Source organism: Prionailurus viverrinus, chromosome B2 (assembly GCF_022837055.1).
Source record: "Prionailurus viverrinus isolate Anna chromosome B2, UM_Priviv_1.0, whole genome shotgun sequence".
NCBI classification, from domain to species: Eukaryota; Metazoa; Chordata; class Mammalia; order Carnivora; family Felidae; genus Prionailurus; species Prionailurus viverrinus.
Window position 1 is genome coordinate 144,445,595 of NC_062565.1, and position 22,318 is coordinate 144,467,912.

At 54.0% G+C, this 22,318-nt stretch overlaps 1 protein-coding gene across 3 annotated transcripts; it reads left to right on the top strand.

Moving 5' to 3' along the window:
- Positions 1-451: 451 nt before the first annotated feature.
- PNLDC1 (PARN like ribonuclease domain containing exonuclease 1) lies at positions 452-18,762 on the top strand. 3 transcript variants are annotated; one of them, XM_047859496.1, is made up of 19 exons: positions 452-527; positions 943-1,000; positions 1,300-1,373; positions 3,229-3,268; positions 3,792-3,915; positions 4,318-4,406; positions 5,842-5,942; positions 6,842-6,918; positions 7,080-7,223; positions 7,706-7,778; positions 9,408-9,493; positions 10,818-10,873; positions 14,441-14,505; positions 14,952-15,005; positions 15,205-15,247; positions 16,694-16,793; positions 17,061-17,236; positions 17,366-17,464; positions 18,509-18,762. In XM_047859496.1, exons 1-19 carry the CDS (start codon positions 452-454, stop codon positions 18,570-18,572), a joined length of 1,599 nt encoding a protein of 532 aa, XP_047715452.1. In that variant the 3' UTR covers positions 18,573-18,762. The 3 variants fall into 3 exon arrangements, with proteins under 3 accessions (XP_047715452.1, XP_047715455.1, XP_047715453.1); XM_047859499.1 differs by having other exon boundaries at positions 16,694-16,760; XM_047859497.1 differs by having other exon boundaries at positions 7,709-7,778.
- The last annotated feature ends 3,556 nt before the right edge of the window (positions 18,763-22,318 follow it).

Below are 22,318 nucleotides of genomic sequence, written 5' to 3' on the forward strand. Positions count from 1 at the left end.
CAGCTCAATACGGGCGAAGTGCGAACAAGTGCTGATCTCAAAGCGGACGAGAGGTGGTCCCTCCACCCTGCCACAGCTGCCGTCCTGACCTACCTACCGCGGTTCCTCCAGGTGCTGTCTACTGGCCCCTTTTCACCCTTCTTCAGGCACCATTTTCTCCCACCACCCGTCCTAATACCCTAGGTCTCGGTAAACCGCACCTTAAAGTCACTGCAGAGATTGCGGCGCGGAGCAAGGGAAACGGGCTTTGGCTGGAAGGCGGGGTCTAAGCGAGCCCCGCCCGCGGCCGAGGTGTAAGGGCGGACACCTGTGGGCGGGCAGGTGGCGGCATGGCCAATCGCAGGCTCCCGGGCCGCCCGCTTCCCGTGCGAGCCCTTTAAGGCGGCCGGCGCGGCGGAAGCGCGTGGCTGCACGTGGCCGCACCGGGCGCCCTCGGCGGAGCTGCGTGGCCATGGACGTGGGCGCCGACGAGTTCGAGCAGAGCCTCCCTCTGCTGCAGGAGCTCGTCCTGGGCGCGGACTTCGTGGGTAAGGGCGGGGATTCCGGGCCCTGTCGCCGCATCCCTCTGGCCCGCGGGAGCCTGCACAGGGTGTGGCGCGGGTGGGACAGGGGCAGAGAGGTGAGGCCCAGCCGGGACGCTCGGCAGGCCGCGGGAGGCGCAAAGAGGGCCCTTCCGACGGACGGGGACATTCCTTCTGGGGCCTGGGCGGTGGGACGTTAGGCAGCGATTACGCCTTGGCCCCACTGTGGTCCAGGTAGAGCCGAGCGGATGGGATGAGTGGCCTGGCTTGTCCTTGCTTTGGCTTTCTGTCTTCTTGACCCCACCTGGCCTCCTGAGCCGAGTACGCTCGTTCACCTGCAACACTTACAACATGAAGAGCCGTGGCAATGGTCTGCGTCTGCGGACTCTCGTCTTTTTTTTGTTTTTTGCCTCCCCCGCAGGTCTGGACATAGAGTTCACGGGCCTTCGTTCTAACCAGTCCCGGCCCCAGCAGATCAGGTAAAGCCAAAGCTGCCTTACAGCTGAGCTAGGGAGGGGCTCACCTGTGCCCTTCCGACTGGTGTTCTGGCCACTTATTCTTTCTCTGCAGACACCTTGTTGGCATGGGGGGGGGGGGGGCAGGACAGCACTTTGTGTGTGTGGGGGGGTGGTCTTTGTCCACTGAGCACTGGGAGTACGTAATAGTTGTAACAAGGGAAAATGCTGCTTGTGGTTGAGAGATGCTGATCCAAAGTGGAGTCTAGGGTGCCTTCACACCATTTCCTTCCCTGTGGGATGAGATGTCTGTTTTTCCGCAGCCTGTTCGACCTGCCCTCGGAGTGGTATCTCAAGACCCGTCAGAGTGTTCAGCAATTCACAATCTGTCAGATTGGTGAGTTTCTTCTTCAGCTGTTTGCTAGAGTTACTGAAGGAGGGGTTTGTTATCGCCTTTGGGTTTCCTGCTGGTAAAACAGCTTTGACTCCCTTCAGAGATGCTGGCTTCAGTTTTGGCCGTGTTGTGCCTGTGGGGCCCGACATTTGGGAACAAGCAGAAACTGAATTAGCTGCACTGTTCCCATGCCTAAGTAAATTAAAGAATCTGTATCCTCTCTCAAGAAAAAATGCGCGTGGTTTTTGCTTAAAACCTGCAAGAACAAGATCCTGTTATAAAGTGTCTCGCTCTGCAGACTTTTTCACTAATGGGGCTTAGACATCTTTCTATATCGGCATAAACAGATTCCCATTCATTTTTTAACAGTCACGTAGTGTTCTAGCTGTGAATGTAGGGATTGACTCAGTCTCCTTATGATGCCTTTTTACCTTTTGTGTGTAATTAAACAAGTTGTGTTAACTGTCCTGGTGTTTATGGATGTGTTTGGTATACTACCAGCAGTGGAGTTGTGGAATTAGTATGTGCGTGAAAGTATGAACTTGGGGGGGCCAAACGATCCCTCTCCTACCAGCCATCCACAGAATTTACACTGACTTCTACTAAAGCACTGAACGTGCCTGGTTTCCTCACTCATGCTGGGTAAGATCAGTCTTTACTTTTTTGCCCACCTGGTAGAGGAAAAATCTAATTGTTCTGATCTACATTAAAAAAAAAATTTTTTTAACGTTTATTCATTTTTGAGAGACACAGAGCATGAACGGGGAAGGGGCAGAGAGAGAGGGAGACACAGAATCCGAAACAGGTTCCAGGCTCCGAGCTGTCAGCACAGAGCCCAATGCGGGGCTCGAACTCACGAACTGCGAGATCATGACCTGAGCTGAAGTCGGGTGCTCAACCGACTGAGCCACCCAGGCACCCCTGATCTACATTTTAAATGGGTTAACCTTTTTTGTAAAGGGGTAGGCGATACATTTTTAGGTTTTGCAGATCGTTCATATGTTCTCTGTTACAGCTACCTTTCTGTTGCTGGAAGGTAGCCAAAGATAATATGTAAATGAGCATGGTATGTTTCAATGAAGTTTTATTTACAAAAAAAGGTCTTGAAACAGATTTACCTTTGCTTTTTCTATGCTGAGCATGTGTGTGTGTTCTCTCTCCTTGTCCTTTGCTATTTTTCTGTTGCAGTTTTTTTCTTAATGGTAAGACCTCTTTGAAAAGTATATGAAACAGCATGTAGGTATTTCTGTTGTCTTCCCCTACTTTGAAGTCTTCATTTCACCATAGGGTCTTCTTAGCCATGCAGACATTTTAAAGTCCTTCACTGTATAAATCTCTGTTCTTTAGCATTTCCTCCGGTTAGTTTTAAAACTAGAAAAATGTCAGTTTTCTGTATTTGAAGAACCATTCACAATTATAGTTTAGTAATTTCGGTGTGAATTACAGTTTGAGAGCTCTCCTGTTTCTAATCTTTTTTTTTTTTTTTTTTTTTTTAAGAGATTGTCTTAGGGGCGCCTGGGTGGCGCAGTCGGTTAAGCGTCCGACTTCAGCCAGGTCACGATCTCACGGTCCGGGAGTTCGAGCCCCGCGTCGGGCTCTGGACTGATGGCTCAGAGCCTGGAGCCTGTTTCCGATTCTGTGTCTCCCTCTCTCTCTGCCCCTCCCCCGTTCATGCTCTGTCTCTCTCTGTCCCAAAAATAAATAAACGTTGAAAAAAAAAAAATTTAAAAAAAGAGATTGTCTTATTCTAAGGCATACAAAGTATCTTTAGGTGCAAAGTACGTTTGCAGTGTTTCCTTTCTGCAGCTAACTTTTGATAGCTTTGCTTGGGTATTCACTTCCTCTGTTCTTCTTGTAGGATTGTCTGTGTTTTCCAGTATTGAAGGAGAGTCAAACAAGTATGTATGAAGACCTTTTGCAAAACATCTGGCTCTTGCCCACTAATCTTCTCCACCTGCTCCCCTCCGTCTTCTGCCCCAGGCTCTGAACCACTTTGGCCCTGGATGTTCCATGTTCTCCCCTTCTGTGCCCTTCCGGCCTCCTGTCCCCTGCAGGTTCTGGCTGCTTCAAGTCTCTCTTGGGGCAGCATCTTTTCCGGGGGTCTTTCCTGGCACGTCGGTGCCCCTCTCCCTGTTTCTGTGAGCCTTCAGGGTACGTCTAATGAGGGTGATGTGACTCCTGGACACCAGCAGGCAGAAAGCGTGCTGAACGGTGGACTCAGGATGGGGGTGGACCCTTCCCCGAGGGCAGGATCTTTGCCTTTTTCCTTTGGCCCCAGCGCAGTCAGCAGTACTAGAAGTGGCCAACGTTTAGGTACTTCTCAAGTGAAAGAAGTAATTCGCTTAGAACCCTGCTCTGTGGGCTAGAACTGAAAAAAATGTCTTTGGCTTTTTTTTTTTTTTAATGTTTATTTTTTTATAGGTATGTAGCCCATTCGTGTAACTTCTTTCTCTTCCCCACGACGTTTGGGGTTTTGGATTCGGAGTTCTCTTTCCAGGCTTCCAGTGTCCAGTTTCTGAATCAGTATGGCTTTGACTACAACAAGGTATGGCAGCAGAGTGGGGAAGGGGAAGGTTTTTTTTTTTGTTGTTTTTTTTTTTTTTAAAGCTTTATTTATTTATAATAAGAGCACAAGTGGGAGAGGGACAGAGAGAGAGGGAGAGAGAAAATCCCAAGCAGAGTCCACACTGTTAGCACAGAGCCTGACACAGGGCTCGACCCTATGAACCATGAGATCATGACCTGAACCGAAGTCAAGAGTCAGATGCTTAACCGACTGAGCCACCCAGGCACCCCAGAGATAGGAAGGTTTTAAAGGTTCTTTGGTCCAGCCGGGCTGCGTCTCATTTCCTGTGCACGTGAGACTGGACAAGGAGGGCTTCTTTTTCATCTGCTCCTGCTGCACAGAGGATGCCTCCACTAGTCTGCTTGTTCTCATCCTGTCTAGTTTCTCAAAAACGGGATCCCATATATGAATGAAGAACAGGAGAAGAAAATCAAACACAACATCCTGACTGGGAACTGGAAAGTTCGCAGGTAAAGCCTGTTTCTCCAGGTGCTTCGTGGGTTTCTGTTTCTGGTGTTTTTTCACGTATCCTGTGGGTAGGTGTGCTGGCTCGAGAGCACAGTGCCCTCGCGGCGTCACCTTTAACCGGGGTGGCTTCGGCAGTATGCAATCAGCCAAGCAGGACAGCTCAGAGTGACGGTGGTTCCGTTCCTTCCGCTGCGATGAGAGCCCTCTTGCTGCATCAAGTATGATTTTTATGTTCAAAAGTGAAGGGAAGTGGGGAAGAACCGACTCTTGACTCAGTACTCCAGTGGAGAAGCAGGAACTCCATTCCAGTGCCACAGCGGGGAGGGGCTCTGCGGGACTCCCTGTGACGCGTTGTGCTGGCTTTCCGTGTGATCCTGGGGAGGTTTCAGGGGTAAATCCCGGGTAACCTTGACCATGCTGGTCATAGGCCTCCGCCTGGACCTACTGCCTCATGTTCTTGAATCTGAGTGCTCCCGAGGGTGGCGTCTCTGCCTCTCTTCTTTGGCCCCAGGGCCAGTTGTCCTACTGGAAACCCCGTAATGCCGTAGAGCTGGGCCAGGAGTGATGCAGTGACAGCATCGCGTGGTCACCTGGGCCCCAGACAGGCCCTGCAGTCAGTTGTATGGAGCTCAACCAGTCACTTCAGCAATTTGAGCTTTAGAGTCTTGCCTTTATTGGGAGGGGGCTTAAATTAGACCAGTTTTAGCTCTGGAATATTCTGGCTGATTATTAGGTCCAGATAACTACGTACTATTGGAGGTGGGGGGTTTTGTTTGTTTGTTTTTGTTAAGCCCTACACCCAAGCTGGACCTCGAAACCACAGCCTCAATATCAAGAGTTGCATGTTCCACTGACTGAGGCAGCCAGGCGCCCCCAGAAGTTTTGGGCTTTTTTCTTCCCCCCTGAAATCCTCATTCATGGATTTTCAATAAAAATGTGTCTTTTTGTGAGAGGAAAACTATTTGAATTTTTAACCTTCTGTTATTTTCAAATGTTGGAGAAGAGTCTTTCCTCATCTCAAAATAACATCATGTTCTTGTGTCCCTAACATGGGAGAAGATGTGCTTACCAAAGTTCCTGTCTTTTCCTTATGTCACCAGATGGTGCTTTATTACCCCAAAGGCTGAATTAAGCAGACAGGCCTGATGGTAGTGCTCAGCGTTGGCTTGCTCCCAAGGCCTCTTCCTGCATGCGTCCCAGTGAGGCAGAAAGGATGGGGCGTGCCCCTGCGAATGTATGGGAGAGCATAGGCCAAGCGTCTGGCTTTCTGTTGCAGAGCAAGGCTCAGAAAATAGTCCCTTTGGGGTCCATTCTGTTGCCCAGATCACCGTGTTAAAGCTGGCACCCTCCAACCCCCTGGTCACGTTCACACTGTCTTGAGGTTCTGTGGTTCCCGTGGTTTTCTCCAACCTCCCATTTCTGTGTGCCCGCTTTCAGTTCTCTGGATAAAGACCAGATCAAGGTGGTGATTGATGAGGTGACACGGTGGCTGGACCTGGCGGAGGAGGGCGACTGGATGACTCTCCCTGGTATTGCCGGTAGGCAGGAGGCTCTCCCCGAGCCTGGGAGTGTTGGGGCCAGTCACTGGCAGGTGTGGGGGTCGGGGGAAACGTACCCCCTCTGTCTTGTGGATCCTGGGCATCAGCTCAGCAGGCACGTTGTCCTTGGGGTGAGATCAAGCTCCGACCTCAACTCAGAAGCTGGAGGCATTCTGATCTGTTTTGTTCGGTTTGGTTTTGTTTTTACATTTGCTTATTTATTTTTGAGAGACAGCACAAGCAGGGGAGGGGCAGAGAGAGAAGGAGACACAGAATCTGAAGCAGCATCCAGGCTCTGAGCCATCAGCACAGAGCCCCACGCGGGGCTCGAACTCACAAACCACAAGATCATGACCTGAGCCGAAGTTGGACTCTCAACCGACTGAGCCACCCAGGCACCCCATACCTGTTCGGTTTTTTTAATTAAAAAAAAAAAGACAACAACTTATTTTTGAGAGAGCGAGAGCAGGGGAGGGGCAGTTAGAGGGAGACAGAATCCAAAGCAGACTCTGTGCCGTCAGCACAGAGCCCGACGCGAACCACGAGATCGTGACCTGAGCCGAAGTCAGACAGTCAACAGACTAAGCCACCCAAGGGCCTCTGTGTTTATCGTTTTGAAAGAGAACTTTATGACCTTCAGCGTAGTGTGCTAACGTGGTGGCCGTCAATAGCTGTAACCCCCACACAGAGACCCTTTGGGGTCCTCAGTTTCAGAGTGGCCGGGACATCAGCTTCAGGATGTGGATGCCGTGTCGTCCCGTCCTGTGGGCTTCTGGCCGCGGCACGCCGAAGCGCTCCGCTTGCTCCATGTAGCTCTCCACTTCCCTTCCTCCTCTCGAGGGGTAGGTGAACCGCCGTCTGTGGCGGTTCCACGCGAGCCTTGTGTCTCCTTGCCGCAGGCTTCCAGGCCTTTGAGATCCAGCTGGTGCTGAGGCAGGCCCTCCCCAACATCTGGACGGTCCTGAGAGACCAGGGGGTGAGTTCCCGCCTGGGGGTGGGCAGCCTCAGCGGCTCTGTTTCTCCCTCGGCCTCTGAGAAAGGCTCTCTCTCGTCTTCCCCCTGCTCTCCTTTTGTGAGATTATGGCTACGTTCCCAGGAACCCGGGATTCAGAGGACTCGTCTCTACTTTTGTCTCAGATAATAGTGAAAAAAGTGAGCAAACAGCATCGCTGGTACCTTGAGAACACCTCCTGCGATCGAGAGAGCTGTTGGAAGGAGAAGATTCTTCTCTCTGCGAGGGGTTTCTCTGTGTTTTTCCAGATGCTGGTGAAAGCCCAGAAGGTAGGGAAAAATCTCTCTTCTTGGCCTCCAGCCGTGTCTCGTATTTCTGACCATGGTAATGCGCTGCGGCTGCCAACAAAAATGAGATGCCTTGAGATAGAAGCGGTCCGTTCTTGTTGATAACCCGCTTTCTGGATCTAGCCTTCTTTCCCCAAATCGCGACGGGTTAAGTGGGGACAGAGGGTCTGCATAAAACACTAAGGTTCCCGTCCCCCACGTCATGACTAGCTGACCCGGAACTGCTTGGGGGGAATTGCTTCAGTTTAGCCCCCGGCGTGGACCCTGCCCCACATCCCTCCAAGCCCTGCTCTTCCTCTTTCTGGCATCTGCACATAGGGGCCACTTCTCATGGGAGGGGGTGGTGAGGGGGGATATTGTGTGGTGGGATCTCAGGGTTCTGAAGCCGCCCCCCCTGTGGGAGAGTGTGGACCCGGGATGTCTGGTTTTAACCCTCCTTTCTGCCGCCTGTCCATCCCTCCAAGCAGCCCTTGGTGGGCCACAACATGATGACAGACCTACTGCATCTGCACGAGAAGTTCTTCCGGCCGCTCCCAGGTACGGGCGTGCCCGCCACCCCCTCCCGGTCTTCCCTTCACGTCCAGACGGGGTTTGGGCCCCAGTCCTGCCCCAGGGTAGCCCCTCCACGTACCCCTCCCCGGGACCCGCGGGCTTCCGGGGGTCTGGCGGATCTGTGCCTGTTCCCATTTTCCCCCAGTGCAAGCCAGGTGACTTTCCGGCAGAAAGACTTCCATCCGGCTTGATCCCGTCCCTGCCTTGATGGCAGCTGTCGTGTACCATTGCGTGAGACCTTGTGGGATCAGAAATGTGAGGAGAGAGGAAGCTGCCTTCCGTCTCTGCTATAATCCTAATACTTTGATTCCCCCGCCCCCCCCCCCCCCCGGGACTTATCACAAATTTGATCGCGCTTCGTGATTTTGCATTTGGCTTTCCCCCCCACTTACCCAAAGCATTTATGCCGTTAACCTAACGTCATTTCAGTGGCTGTGTGGCCTTGTCTTATGGCTGTGCCACACTTTGCCTGACTGGTGCCCTCATTGGATGTACGATAGTGTCCTGCAGCCGTTAAAGGCTTGGACTCGAGAGCCCTGCTTCTGTCCTCCTCCAACCCTCCTCACATGTGTTAGCTCCGGCAAGGTGCTTTTTCGGTTTCCTTGCCTGTAAGAAGGGGGTGGTAATAATGGCGATATCCTAGTATTGGGGGATTAAATGAAATAGTGTACATTGTCCAGATTAAAAGGGTGGGAGGGTTTTAAGACTTCCCCAGAAATGATAAAACCCCTCAGTTTGAGCATATGGAGAGAATCGGGGGAGAAGTAGGGGTAAAATTAATGTGCACTGGCCAGAAAAACTAACACAACAAAACTGCTGGGAGAACAAAAGCTGGGTAAGAAAGGAGAGGTTGGGGACCACGGCCTGGCCCCTGTGAGAGCAGGAAGGGTGGGGAGGGGTGTTAGGGACATGAGGGGGGGTTGGGGGTAGAGAGGGGAGCAGGGGGCAGAGCCAGGGATGAGACAGGCTGTCCTCTCACCCAGCGGGCAGTCGACAGGTGGATGCGTAAAACTGGGGAAACCCGCAGCACAGCGCCTTCGCAGATCTGGGAACAAACGCCCGGAGAAAGAACATGGAAAGCGCTTGCCTGGGGAGCGGGCAGAGGAGAGTGGGGTTTGCTTTGGTTTGTTTTGCCATAAATCTCTTTAAACTCCATACAGGTAGTCCTTTGATAAACATACCAATTAATAGCTTAATAGCTTTTTTTTTTTTTTTTTTAAAATCAGGGCACTTAGAATTTTTAGTTGATTTTTTTTTTTTTCTTGGATTTCCTCTAAACAGTCTCTTACAGACCATTTCATACCCGCTTTTCAATAGCACTTCTTTCTCCCTGTGTGCGTTGGCTCACACCACAACTACGTTAACTAGTGTTGACAATAGCCAATATCCTGAGTTTATTGGAAAACCGTCTGGCTTTCACCACCACAAAAGGTGATGGCAGGTTGGTTTGAGATTTAAAATCCTTAATGACTAGGAGAAAGGATGTTTTTAATTCCCATTTTGTTCTGTTTTGCTTGCCTTGTTTGTGAATTAGCGTTGGTGACAAGCTAGGTTGGAGAATCTTCCTTCCCATTTTTATCTACAAACTCCCTTCTATCTGGTGTTTTGCTTCAGAAAGCTATGATCAATTTAAGCTGAATATCCACAACCTATTTCCTGTTCTCATTGACACCAAGAACGTGACAAAGGACATCTGGAAGGTAAGGAACGGGATTGCTTTGTCCCAGTTTGTTAAAGTTTGTTTACCGAGAGCCTGAGCTCCTGAGAGTGCAAGCAGGGGAGGAACAGAGAGGGAGGGAGGGAGGGAGGGGGAGAGAGAATCCCAAGTAGGCTCAGCACTGTCAGCAGAGAGCCCGACATGGGGCTTGAATCATGACCCGAGCTGAAGTCGGACACTTAACTGGCTGAGCCACCCATGTGCCCTCACTCCGTCTCTTTTTTAAAAATTGTTCCTCAAAACCAGTAACAACTTCCTTTGTATTTTCACGTTGGGTTATCGTCTTAGCTTGTAAGTTTTTTCCTTCCCTCATCCAAGTTCCCATGTTTTGACTGAGTTGTATGTAGCTTGTCCGATCTAAAGCACCACACGGAGCAGTTTGTTCTAGAGCTTGATACGTGCATGATAAGTATCTGCGGCCTGCTCAACAGGGTGGGGCTCTTAACGATCTCTGCTGAGCCTTAAGGTCATGGGTTTCAACCCTGGGCACGATACCATCCCCTGGGAAGCTAAATCCTGCCATCTGGACCCCACCACCAGCTTCCTATGGTTTAGGGGGCTGGGGGTGCAGTGGTGTTTCTAAAGCTCCCAGGTGACTTCTGTTGCACAGTTAGGGTATGAATTGCACATGGAGAAGGGAGGCACCCAACTGGCTTGAATGCTTCTTAGAACTTAAACTGAGGAACAGAGAGAGGGGAATCAGATCAGCATTTACAAGCCCGAAGCTGGCCACCTAACTATTCAGTAAGGGAGCTACAAAAAAGGCATTGGGTTACTTGGTACCCCTTTGCTTAGAGCCGTGTTTATCATTTGTCCCTCCCCAGTTTCCAGCTCTTCCGCGGGTCTGTGATGCTGTGCATCTCCATGTGAGAGTCCAAGGGTGAAGCAGGAAGGGTGTGGGCTGATCAGAGGGAACCCACGTGTTCTTGCCACACAAGCGGAGAGGAGCTCGGGGTGACCTGGCATTGCCCAAGGCTCTCTGGTTCTTAGAGCACCTGGTGTCCACATGTGTGTCCTTGGCCATGGTCTGGTGCCTTGGAGGCATATGTTTACAGAACCCCTTAGACACATGGCCTTTGTAGGAAGGTGGTAGGAGTTATTGCAGTTTTTCTAGCCTAGGTTATTGGGTACCTTCTAGAAAACCCAAGGATGCTGCTAGGGCCCTAATCAAGGGATAAAGACCCTGATCTTTGAATAGAAAGAGGAGTTTATAGGAATTATTTTCCAGGATCCTTCAGTGGCCATTGGTAATCCCCAAGCGGATAAGAAAAGCACAAGTTTTATTCTGATTTGTTCCATAATTCTAGGAACTGAATTTCCCAAGGGTTTCAAATCTCTCAGAAGTTTATGAAGTCCTAAACAGGTAAGGAGGCTGTTTTTTTGCGGGGGGAGGGAGCTGCTCGTAGAGCAGGGGGTTCTTGATGGGGCGTGGGGGGATTTTATTCCCCAGGACACACTCTTTTGGTTGTTGGGGGGTGGGGAGGGCTGTCGTGTCTGGCGAGTAGACAGGATGCACAGGACAGCCCCCAATGGCAAAGAATTCTCCAGCCCCTGACATTCCTGTGCTGAGGTTGATAAACCCTGCCTAGAGGGGCAGGAAGCAGGTAAAATGTCTACAGCTACTGAAGTATATGGTGGTCCCTGTGGCCAGGGTTTAACTTCTTTTGATGTCTTTCTGATTGGAGTGAAAAGCTCTAGCACAACAGGCTTCTTTCCTTCAGTGCCCTGATGTTTGTCCCCGGCCTGCCGTGGTGCGGGTGGGCACGCCCCGAACACTTGAGTGAATGGCCCCTGACCTTCCTGCAGGAGCGGCGTCTCCCACTTCCCCTCACAGCCCTGATCCGCTGTGGTCTGGGGGCCTGCTGGTGGGGACGCGGTGCCTGGAAGGCGCCAGGGTGGGGGTGCTGTGCCTTTCCGTCCTGGGGGGAGGTGGGGGGGGGAAGCAGCAGACCTGGGCAATGGCAGCTGGAGGTGGGACCGTTCTGGAAGGACGCCTTGTCGGTGATTGTCCTGTGACAGCCCGCAGGGGTGCCCTGCGGCTCAGCACGTGATGGTCTCCTCTGGGTCCTCATGCCTCATGTCTCCTTCCTCCGATGGCCTTCCTCGGCCCCATTTCCCGGAAGAAATGGGGCCCAAATGCAGGAAGGGTCCCCTCCCCTCCAGACCTCTGCAGTGTTGTCCTCTTTGTGGCAGTATCTCCTGCTAGTCAGCACATGTGAGCGCCTACTGTGTGCAGGGTCCAGGCAGGGAAGGGCTGCCCTCCGCCCACCTGCCCAGCCTCTAGTCCCGTTGTCCCTCCGCTGGTTGGATGGCCTCCCTCTCGGGGCCCTCCTCCTGGCCCTCTCCTTTCCCTCGTCATCAGCCCGACCCAGAAACGACAGCTCCCCACTTGACTCTCTTCTCGCAACATGGTCTTTGTTCTTATCTTTGCGACTTATCTTCAGGGGCCTCTACTTCGCCTCGGCCCACCGAGGCCGGGTTTTCTTCCTTCACAGAACTTGCTCTTGTGAGCTTGCCCAGTGCAAACTCCTCCGTGGTCTCGGCCGATGGGCTGACTCATGGGTGCGTTCCTGGCACCCCGGGCCCCTCTCTTCCTGCACCGTTGACGGTAGCCTCTCGTGGAGTTGTGGAGGGTTTTCGTTCTTAACTCACTCCCGTGGGCTCTTGTTCTTCCGCCCCTCCCCTCGCTCCCAGGGTCGCTCCTCGGCCTCCTTCTTGCTCACTGCTGTGTCCCTGGGTGACCGAATCCACCCCACTAGCTTCAGCTACCACCGCCGTGACTGCCGTTCAGACATCCAGGACCCCCCGGCGAGCCGCCTGTCTGCCTGATGTTCCTACCCCACGTGGCCGCAAGCACGTCTAACCTGGCGTTGTTCTCTGTCCCCCAGACCCACTTCTGTGCTGGAGCAGCTTCCTCTACGTCCTTCTGGCACCTGGTGCCGTGCTCAGGGCTGGTGTGCGCGCCAGAGTTTTGCCCGTCACTAACGGGCTCTGAATCTAGACCTCGGGTTTGAACCCCAGCTTTGCCACCCAGTGGCTTGCGAGCAACCTTGAGAAAACTACTTAATCTCTCTGGGCCTGAGTTTCACGGCCTGTGACCCGAGAAAATGACTCCAGGTGACGCACAGGCCGCCATGGGACTTACTGTGCTCATTGGTGAGAAAGGACCGAGACCTGTGCCTTGCGCTGGGCCCGCGGCTGTGACATGTTCGCCACTGGCCATGCTGCTGACGGTCCTAAACCGAGCAGCCACTCTCCTTCAACAGATGAGGAGACCAGTTCCGAGACACTGGGCACAGACCCAGTTCTCAGAAGCTGTGGCGGAAAGCGGAGGGAGGGTCTTCTCGTTGAGTGGGGGCACCCGTGCCACAGCCGAGACCTGCACGGGCCGAGCCAGCCACGTCTGCTGGTCAGGCGAGTTCTGTCTGTCTTCCGCCCTGAATGTCTGTAGTCAAGTCTGCCCTTCTCTGCATCCCCAGGATCACTGCCCCAATCTTTATTTTCCTTTTTTTTTTTTTTTAATTTTTTTAACGTTTATTTTTGAGAGACCGAGACAGAGCACAAGCAGAAGAGGGGCAGAGAGAGAGGGAGACACAGAATCTGAAGCAGGCTCCAGGCTCTGAGCTGTCAGCACAGAGCCCAATGCAGGGTTGAACTCACAAACTGAGATCATGACCTGAGCTGAAGTCAGCTGCTTAACTGACTGAGCCATCCAGGTGCCCCGAGTATTTTTCATTCCAGGATGGTGGTAGCCCCATGGGTGCCTCATGGCCTGTCCTACCTTGTTTCCCACTGCTGCTCAAGTGCTCTTTTAAAAAAAATTTTTTTTTAATGTTTATTTTTGACAGACACAGCATGGGGGGGCGGTGCAGAGAGAGAGAGGGAGACACAGAATCGGAAGGAGGCTCAGGGCTCTGAGCTGTCAGCACAGAGCCCGACGCGGGGCTCGAACTCACAGACCGTGAGATCACGACCTGAGCCGAAGTTGGACGCTCAACCAACTGAGCCACCCAGGTGCCCCCCAAGTGATCTTTTAAAACGTGAACTTGACTGGCCTGTGTTTCTCCTCTGCCTTTCTGATGCTCCTCAAGCACCTCCCCCTGCCCCCGCTGCCAACAGCTGAGCTCTTTCCCTGGCCCCTGCCTTTCCCTCTGGGGCTCCAGCCACACACACACACACACACACACACACACACACACACACACACACAGGTCAGGCCTTGCTCCCTTTCCCTCACTGCCTTTGCGCCTTCATTGTGCGCGAGACGCCAGACGCCTCCCCATCGCTTCAGCCAAGCGAGTTCCTGTGGTTCAGGACTGCTGGAGTGCTTCCTCCTTCAGGAAGCCTTCCGTCCCTCCTGCCCGCGGCCTCTGTACCCTCCAGTGCACTGTTAGTGCCTCAGGCGCTGCAGGGCCAGCTCTGTATGTGTCCTTTGGGTCACCAGGTGCGTGCTCCCTGGGCAGAGCCAGTGTCAACTTTATCCAGGTTCCTCACTCAGGCTAAGCGTGTGGCCAGTACTCTAGTGACCTAGTAGCAGCCTCTCTCGCCGTCTTCACCTGTGCTGCTGCCTGCTTACTGAGACCTCATCCGCCTGTTCCTGGACCTGTGCCTTTTTGTTTCTTTCAAAAAGGCACCCCAGTCCTGGGGACGCTTTTAGTTATATTAGCATAAGACGGTGAGGAGATACCAAGAAGGGCTTATTTTCAGTGACTGCTTTTTCTTTTTTTAATTTATTTTTTAACGTGTATTTTTGAGAGTGAGAGAGACACAATCTGAAGCAGGCTCTAAGCTGTCTGCACAGAGCCCGACGCAGGGCTCAAACCCACGAGCTGTGAGATCATGACCTCAGTCGAAGTTGGACGCTTAACCGACTGAGCCACCCAGGGGCCCCTCTGTGACTATGCTTTACGCTGTTTTTCTTCTGTACTAGTGACTTGAATCCTACCAAAAATTCCGGGCCAGTGATTATTCACGCAAGCAAGTGCGAAAAATACGGTATGTTCCCGTGAGCTGGGGCCACCCCATAGGTGGCTGACTATTGGGGTGGCGGCACTATGGCCTGGTCTCCCCACGGGCAGGTGTGTGGGAGGGTTACGTGGGTGCTCCATCATTTTCCTGTCTGTGCTCCACGTGACCCCCCTACCCTGAAAAGGAGTCCTTCTGGAAGGCTTCACGACCTCCTGGGGGGTGTCTGCTCCCCTTTGACACGTGATTAGCCTGCTGGGTGGCTTTCTGCCTCGGCTTCCTGCTGCCGTGGGGGACCCAGGGTGAAGATGGGTGCGGGTGGGAAGAAGGGCACACCCCTCTCTCGAGGAGCGATGGTTGGTGGTGGTGCGTGTGCGGCCAGCACGGGTGTGGAGCTGGGCGGAGAGGAGGTTCCTTGTCCAGGCTGCGTTCTGACGGCTGCCCGATTCTCTCCCGCTTCTGGAACACGGCTTCAGCTGAGACCAAGTACCCCCACGAGGCTGCGTATGATGCTTTCCTCTGTGGCTCAGGTGAGAGTTGCTGTCGTTACACTTGGTGGGGGGAGGCTCACGCTTTATTCGGGATGATCCCCCCTCCCCAATCCCGAGGCTCTCCGTTCATTTCTAGGTGGGTTGCACATCACAGAAATAAAGCGTGGCTTTGCATGTTTTGATAAGGGGAGCTGGTCGAGGCTGGACGTCTGTTATATCTCTAGTGTTTTGTCCCCAGTTCTTCTGAAAGTGGCACATTTGCTCCTGTGGAGAGTACATGGGTGAGTGTTCCTTCCATCCTGTTACGGGAACGGGGCTCGCTGGGTGTGAGCTAAGGCGCCCGGTTCCTGCGGCTGTCCCAAAGGGAGCGTGTGGGGCGCTATGTACACGCAGTCCCTGCCCGGGGAAGCAGACTTCCTCCTCAGGGTGGCCTTCCCTGCTGGTCCTGGCCCCTGTGTTCCCACTGGGAAAACTCACATGACGGGAGGCCGAGGCAGTAAGGCCAGCTGTGGCTCCTGACCCCCGCCTCCGTGCCTCCCGGGGTGTAAGCTTGCTTTGTTACCTGCCTGTTCTTCATCACGGTGTCACAGTGAGGTAGGAGGGCTAAGTGTCCAGGCCGATAAGGGACCCCTCCTGGGGGTCCCTGCAGTCAGGCCGGGGAGAAGGGGAGGGACTGGGAATCGAGCATATAGGGAAGTGTTTCTAAAACCCCAAATTGGAATGCGTGGCGACGTCATCCTCGATGCTTCCAGCATCCGCTCATAGGCGGTGACACCACACATGAAATACACATTCTGTAGCACCAGCTGGGTGTCCGTGTTTGTTGTGTAGGATTTGGGCCAGGTGAGGAGCTCATCAGAATTGAAACACAGGGTCCTTGAGGCCGACTTGGAAACCTTTGCGGACCAGTGAAAGTTAATAACTTTGGACTAATCTGTTAACCTTGGTACTGCCTTTTTGTCTGTTTTGGTAATAGACGTTATGCATAGCAATCCTCTGTGAGCTACTGATGTGAGGCTTATAACTTAAATAGTCCGCCCCCTCTTGCTCCTCCCTGAGCTCTGACCGCATCTCCGTGCTCCCCAGGAGGTACCCACGTGCCAGACGGTGAAGGCAGCTAACAGCCCGAATGGCAGAAAATCTCCTCTGTTCTTCTCCCTGTCTTCTAGAACTTTTCTGGTCCAGATGACCCCAGTGTCCGACCTCCCATCCTCCTCCTTAGCGTCCAGAAGTGGCACCTGGGTGCCTTACATCCTTTTATTTGATTGAATCCTCGTGACCTAAAAGCCCTCCTAGATTTAGAGAAGTTCTATGGCTGCTGGGCCTGCCTGGCTCCAAGGCCTGTGTCTTCTCACAGACCTGTGCTCAGGGGTCTGCTGGTGTCTGGACAGAGGCAGGGCGTGTTGGGTCGAGGGGTGAGGGACGGCCTTTTGGAATCAAGGGTGATGGTCCCATCAAGGGATGATAAAGTGGACCTGGGGACAGCGGCCTCTCACGAATTCTCTGAGCCCATTGCTAATGTTTGTCAAGGGATCTTTACCAAAGTGGAAGTTCTGCTTTGGCCTGGGCCTGGAGAGAGCTCTGAGATTGGCCTGTTAGGGGAAGCACGTGGACTTGGAGGGAGGAAGGGCCTTCCCCTGTTGTCCCTGGACCCTCAGCTGTGGCCGAGGACCTGTGTGTAACCGTTGGTATGCCTGAGTGCTCCGGGCTTTTCTCTGTCCCCGTAGAGCTGGCTCCCTGCCTGAGCTGTCCTTCCCTCTGTACCTCGATGTGCTGGCTCCCTATGTGAACCAGGTGAATCTTATCCGAGCCGGGGTCCCTAAGATCGTGAGTAGCTTTTGTTTTGCTCCTTCCCCTACTCAGCCGCGTGCGGGGAGCAGTCTGGTTTGGGGGTCTCTCAGAAGGGGGCGCTCCCGCCCCGCTAGGCTTGTTCTGTGTCTTCCTGCGCAAACCCGCGTGGACGCGCTCGTTCCTTCCTTCCCCTCCCAGCCCAGACAGAGCCCTTCCTAGCCTCTCTCAGGGTCTTCAAACCCTGGGGTAGGTTGCCAGTAGGAATGGCAGAGAATCTCCTCCTTTCTTCTCCCTGTCTTCTAGAACTTTTCTGGTCCAGATTACCCCAGTATCCGACCTCCCATCCTCCTCCTCAGCGTCCGGAGGTGGCCTGGGGTCAGCGAGCAGCAAGTGTATCGTGAGTTTCAGAATCTCTGCAAGTTCGATGTCCGGCGACTGTCGCGGAGCCAGTTCCTGCTCTTGACCAATAAGTTCAAGGAGTAGGTGCCTGGGTTCTCAGCCCGCCCTCCCGCCCCGCAGCCCGCCCTGTCTCCTTGCGGCCTCCTGCGGCCTGCTCAGAGACGCAGGGCTGGTCCTTGCACGCCTGACCTGAGACCCTCTTTTGGCAGCGCTCGGAGCATCCTGAGGGAGTACCGGGGCCACCCCACCCTGCAGATCTCCCTCTATCGGTACTGGAGACACTCCCCTGACATCAACTGCTTGTTACAGTAAGTGACCAGGGCCGAGGCTGCCCTCTGGACTGGCCCGTGGCGCCAGCTGGGGCTGAGTGGGGCACGGTTCCCTGGCTAGCGTGTGGTCAGGGGGTCCTTGGCGAGTATGGTGGCCTGAACGTTAGTCAGTGAGACTGGACAGGGCTCTAGTAAACGTCCGTTGTGTTGGGTGCTGGCCTAGGTTCTAGGCCTTCGTCAGTGAACAAAGCGCAATCTTGCCCTCGTGGAACTCACACTCCAGTGGGAGGTGACAGATCAGGTGACAAGTGTCTGTTAAAAAGAAGAGCCCGTCAGGAGGTGGGAGTGGAGGGCCAGAGAGGGGCGGACGGTTAAAGGAGAAGATGGGACCCCATTAAAGTCTCCAGGGAGGTGAGGGAATGAGCCAGGCAGAGCGCGGGGGAGGACCGTGTCCAGGCAGCGGGCGGAGGCCCTCGAGAGGGGCCACGAGGAGAGAAGGGACAGGTATGTGGGCTGGACGGGCTGGAGGGCTGCGGTGAGGGCCGTGGGCAAAGCCGCGGGTGGTCGGAGGTTTTCAGCAGAGGTGGGACGCAGACTGCAGAGGACATGGAGGGCCAGGGAGGAAGTCGGGGAGCCAGGCGGGTGTGCTGTCGGCTTTTGGGGCTTGGACTGCATGGCAGCAGAGGGGGGCGCCCAAGGGGGTCTTGGGCAGACTGGAGCGGGGTCGAGTTTGAATCGGGGTTTTTTGGCCCGCGTAACTGAAAGGTGGAGTTGCTTCGTAAGGGTTTCGGCTTGCCGGTTGGGAGTCGTATGTATAGAAAACGGCATGCTTGAAGACGTTCGGCCCCTTGGCGATGTTTTCCTGCCTGCCAACCTCTGATGTAAACTGCTAGGAGGACGACCGGTCCGGGTGGGTCTCGGAGCCCTTCTGTGCTCACGGCGGAAGCTCGAGCTGGGGAAGTGACGGGAAGACAGGACGGTCTGGGTCAACGGAGCGGGGGGCCTGCGTGTCTGGGCTTTCACACCTGCCAGCGCACACGAGGCCGTCCATCCGGCACCACTGACCCGCGCTCTGTCTTGCAGGGTCTGTGGCGTGGTGGCCACCTGGGCCCTCCTCGCTCTCGTCCTCGGAAGACCTGACCCCTGAGAGTGGCCTGCAGCCTCTGTCCCATCTCCGTGCCTCTCCGGGACAGCCGTCCGCATGTCCGCATGGGGCTCCTGTGGCTTTTGTGTAAATCGTACCTTTCTCTGCAGACCGATCTGTGCGGTCCTCATGAGGAACTTTGTTTTCAAATGTGAAATTGTGTAACTATTATCAACGATAAAGAAATCCTTAGAAGTGGAACTTTCGTGGCCCAGACTTTTCTTTTTGTAAATGGGAGAAGTTCCCACCTCTGGGAACTTAAGCTAATGTTCCAGAGGGTCTCATGTCCAGACAACTAGCCCTGGAAGCCAGGTGAACAAAGGGCCACGTTATTTCTGGGAGAGAAATTCTTGGCCAATAGGCTGCTTGGGATTTAAATCTGGGAAATGGCCTAAGTGTCCATGTGCATCTGTGATGTTTTGATAACATTTTATGATTTATAATGTTGAACATTCACTTCAGAAGCAAGAATTACCCAGGGGCACCTGGGTGGCCCAGTCGGTTAAGCGTCCAGCTCTTGGTTTTGGCTCAGGTCGTGAGCTCACAGTTTGTGAGTTTGAGCCCGAGTCGGGCTCCACATTGCTGGTGTGGAACCTACTTGGGATTCTCTCTCCCTCCCAGTCTCTCTGACCCTCTCTGGCTTGCTCGCTCGCTCGCTTGTTCTCAAGAAAAATTAAACAAAAAACAAAACTTCTCCATCCCACAGCTGTGTCCCCTGAGGGGCCAGGGAGACTCGGGTTATTTTGTTTCCTCTGTGGTGCTCCACACCCGCCATGCCCACACTGTACTCAGCTTTATGAGTAGTTGTTCTCCATCGGGAGCAGAACTTGGCTGTTTGTGCAATCTTGAAACTTCACTTATGATTCAGCAGAACCTTCCTAAATGGGGGCGGGGAGGGGGGTGCCGCTGTTTCCTCCATAAAACGGGAGTTAGTGGTGGCAGCCGCCCAGTCGGGAGCTGCCTGTCCTGAGGGACGTGAGCGCCAGATGGGGCGCTGTCCCTCGAGATTCGGGGCAGCTCATGGTCAGGCCAAGGACACCGAACTCTCAGGTGGCAGGAGGGAAGTTTTACCCCTTTGTCCACACAGCATCCTAGTGGGACGCCCCCCGTTCCCCAATCGGATGTCACTTTGTATACACTGAGGAGAGCTCCCTTTTCTCACGTGGGCTTTCAGGGCCCAGTCTAATTTAGATGGGCTCCGCATTCAGTGCTCAACGTGAGAGTGAGAACAAGCTTAGGTCGGTGAGCGGAGTGCGGTCCGAGCACTGTGAGCTGTTTTCTGTGGTTCGGGAGTGAAAGCGGCCTGTCAGGACTTTACCTCTTAGCTGTTCACGGGTCTTTACCCCTCCCCTGCTTCTCACACCTTCGGTGGGGCATCTGCTGGTGCTGAGGGCACTGTCTGCTGTCCCTGCTGGGGCGGCGGGTGGGGGAGAGGGGTGGGGGCGGCGTGGAGGCGGCCGAGTTGCTCCAAGTCCGTGACTCTGCTTGGGTTCTAGCTCCTGATTCTCCTGGGGTTCGTTTGTTTTCTCTCTTTCAAGTTTATTCGTTTATTTTGAGAGGAAGAGAGTGAGTGGGGGAGGGGCAGAGAGAGGGAGAGAATCCATGCCGCCAGCAAGAGCCCTACGTGGGGCTTGAATCTCAAACCGTGAGATCATGACCTGAGCCGAAGTGGGAGGCTTAACTGACTGAGCCCCCACCCCCCAGGCGCCCCCCTCGTGGGGTTCTTGATCTGCGTGCTGCTCAGAAGTGCTGAGAGCAGGGAGAGCCCTGGGATGCCGGGGTGGGGGGGGGTTTGCTGCCTCACCCTGCTTTCTCCTCTTCTTTGTGTAGGTCTTGGTAGCCAAGCTTCTCCTGTAGTTCTCTCTCCCATCATTAAATGAAAAATCCAAAGCAAAATGTAAACCGGATGCCTTACTCTTCCCCCTGCCCCCACCTGCCCCCACCTGCCTCTCCCTGGGGCTCTGGCCTTCCTTCCCCTTTCAGGCTCCTTTCCCTTCAGCAGAGACTGGCGCCCCCCCTCCCCGCCCTGCAGAAAGTCTCCCTCTCCGCCACCTCCCCTGCAGAGTCTTCCCTGGATTCCGCACGAGCATCCCTGAGCCTCTGGCCTTCCCGCTTTTGCTCCTGTCCTTTAGGTCGGGTCCAGCACCCTCCTCTTCCCTCTGCCTGGCTCCTCCCCTTCACCCTTGAGACTCCGTTCAGCTGGCATCCCCTCTGGCTTCTGGATCTCTGCTGACGGGCTGGTGCCGTCGGGGCTCGGGCTCATCCTGCCTGTTAGAACCCCGAGCGCCATGTGGCCGTGCTCCTGGCCTGTGCCCCTCACGGGTGGCTGCTCCGGTCCGAGGACCGTGTGTGGCTCTCCCGTGCTGCCTGTGCCTGGAGCCTCCGTGCTACTTGCAGTGGAGTTTGAGTTCTTTGGTGCTGCTCCTGGAGGCACCTTAAAAACGGAGTCTGCGGGCACCTGGGTGCTCAGTCCATTAAGCGTCTGACTCCTGACTTCGGCTCAGGTCACCATCTGGTTCATGGGTTCAAGCCCCCAGTCAGGCTCTGTGCTGACACTGCGGAGCCTGCTTGGGATTCTCGCTCCCTCTCTCTCTGCCCCTCCCCCACTCACTCTTTTCTCTCTCAAAATAAGTAAACTTAAAAAAAAATAGGGAGTCTCATCATTCCACACAATTGACACGTTCTGCCCCTGCAAGAGGAAACGGACACCCGCGAACCCCACATCTCCCCGGCCGAGGGGTGTCCTAACGACCCTCGGGGTCCTGATCAGATAGAAGTGACTTGATTCCAGTCCTTGCTCTTAGAATGTTTGAATCTTCTTTGTAGTTTAATCAGTGACATTTTTAACACGAGAAAGATCATGACTGGAAATCCTCTTGAAATGATCGGCTTAAAATTAGCCTTTCTCTTTATATCTTTCAAGTAGCTTTTCCCTGAGAGGTGAAAGTTTGTGTCATTTGTGATCCCCTTTGGAATACTTTTTGAGGAAGAAGCAAAGCCTGTTACTTGGAAGCATCTGGTGTAATTTTTCCGTAAACTTGTCTGAAAATCCAGGGCAATCTAATTAAAATGCTAAGTCCCTTTGGCCGCACAAGGGGCTGTATTCACAGGCTCTGAGATGAGGACGCGGGTGTCTTTGGGGCCCTCACCCTGCCCACCACCTTCTCCAGCAGCAGTTACTAAGGACCCGCAGCCCTACCAGGTAAGTGCTAGTGTCCCCACCTTGCGACAACGAAGCAGAGGCCGAAGCAGGCTTTGGTGGGTGCAGAACTTGTGGGCAGTGACCCACAGCCTCTGCTGGTGGCCCTGCACCGTCACTGGGTCTCTGGAACACCACGGTGCCTACACAGTGTCAGCTGGGGGTCCGCCCTGGGCAGCTCGCACACACAGGCTTTCATGCACCCCAACCCCGCCACCTGAGCTCTTATCATTTGCCTTCACCCCTTTTCCTAGAGAGAAATACATGGTCCTAACATTTGGGAAAGAGCACAGGGGGAGCTGGGCTCAGCCTGCTTTTTTGATTTTTAGGTTAATTAAAAAACAAATTTATTTTTTACATTTATTTTTGAGAGACAGAGCACGAGCAGGGGAGGGGCAGAGAGAGAGGGAGGCACAGAATCTGAAGCAGGCTCCAGTCTCCGAGCTGTCAGCACAGAGCCCAATGCGGGGCTCAAACTCATGGTGCCCCCGTACATTAAAAAAAAAAAGGGGGGGGGGGCGGAGGCGCCTGGGTGGCTCAGTCGGTTGAG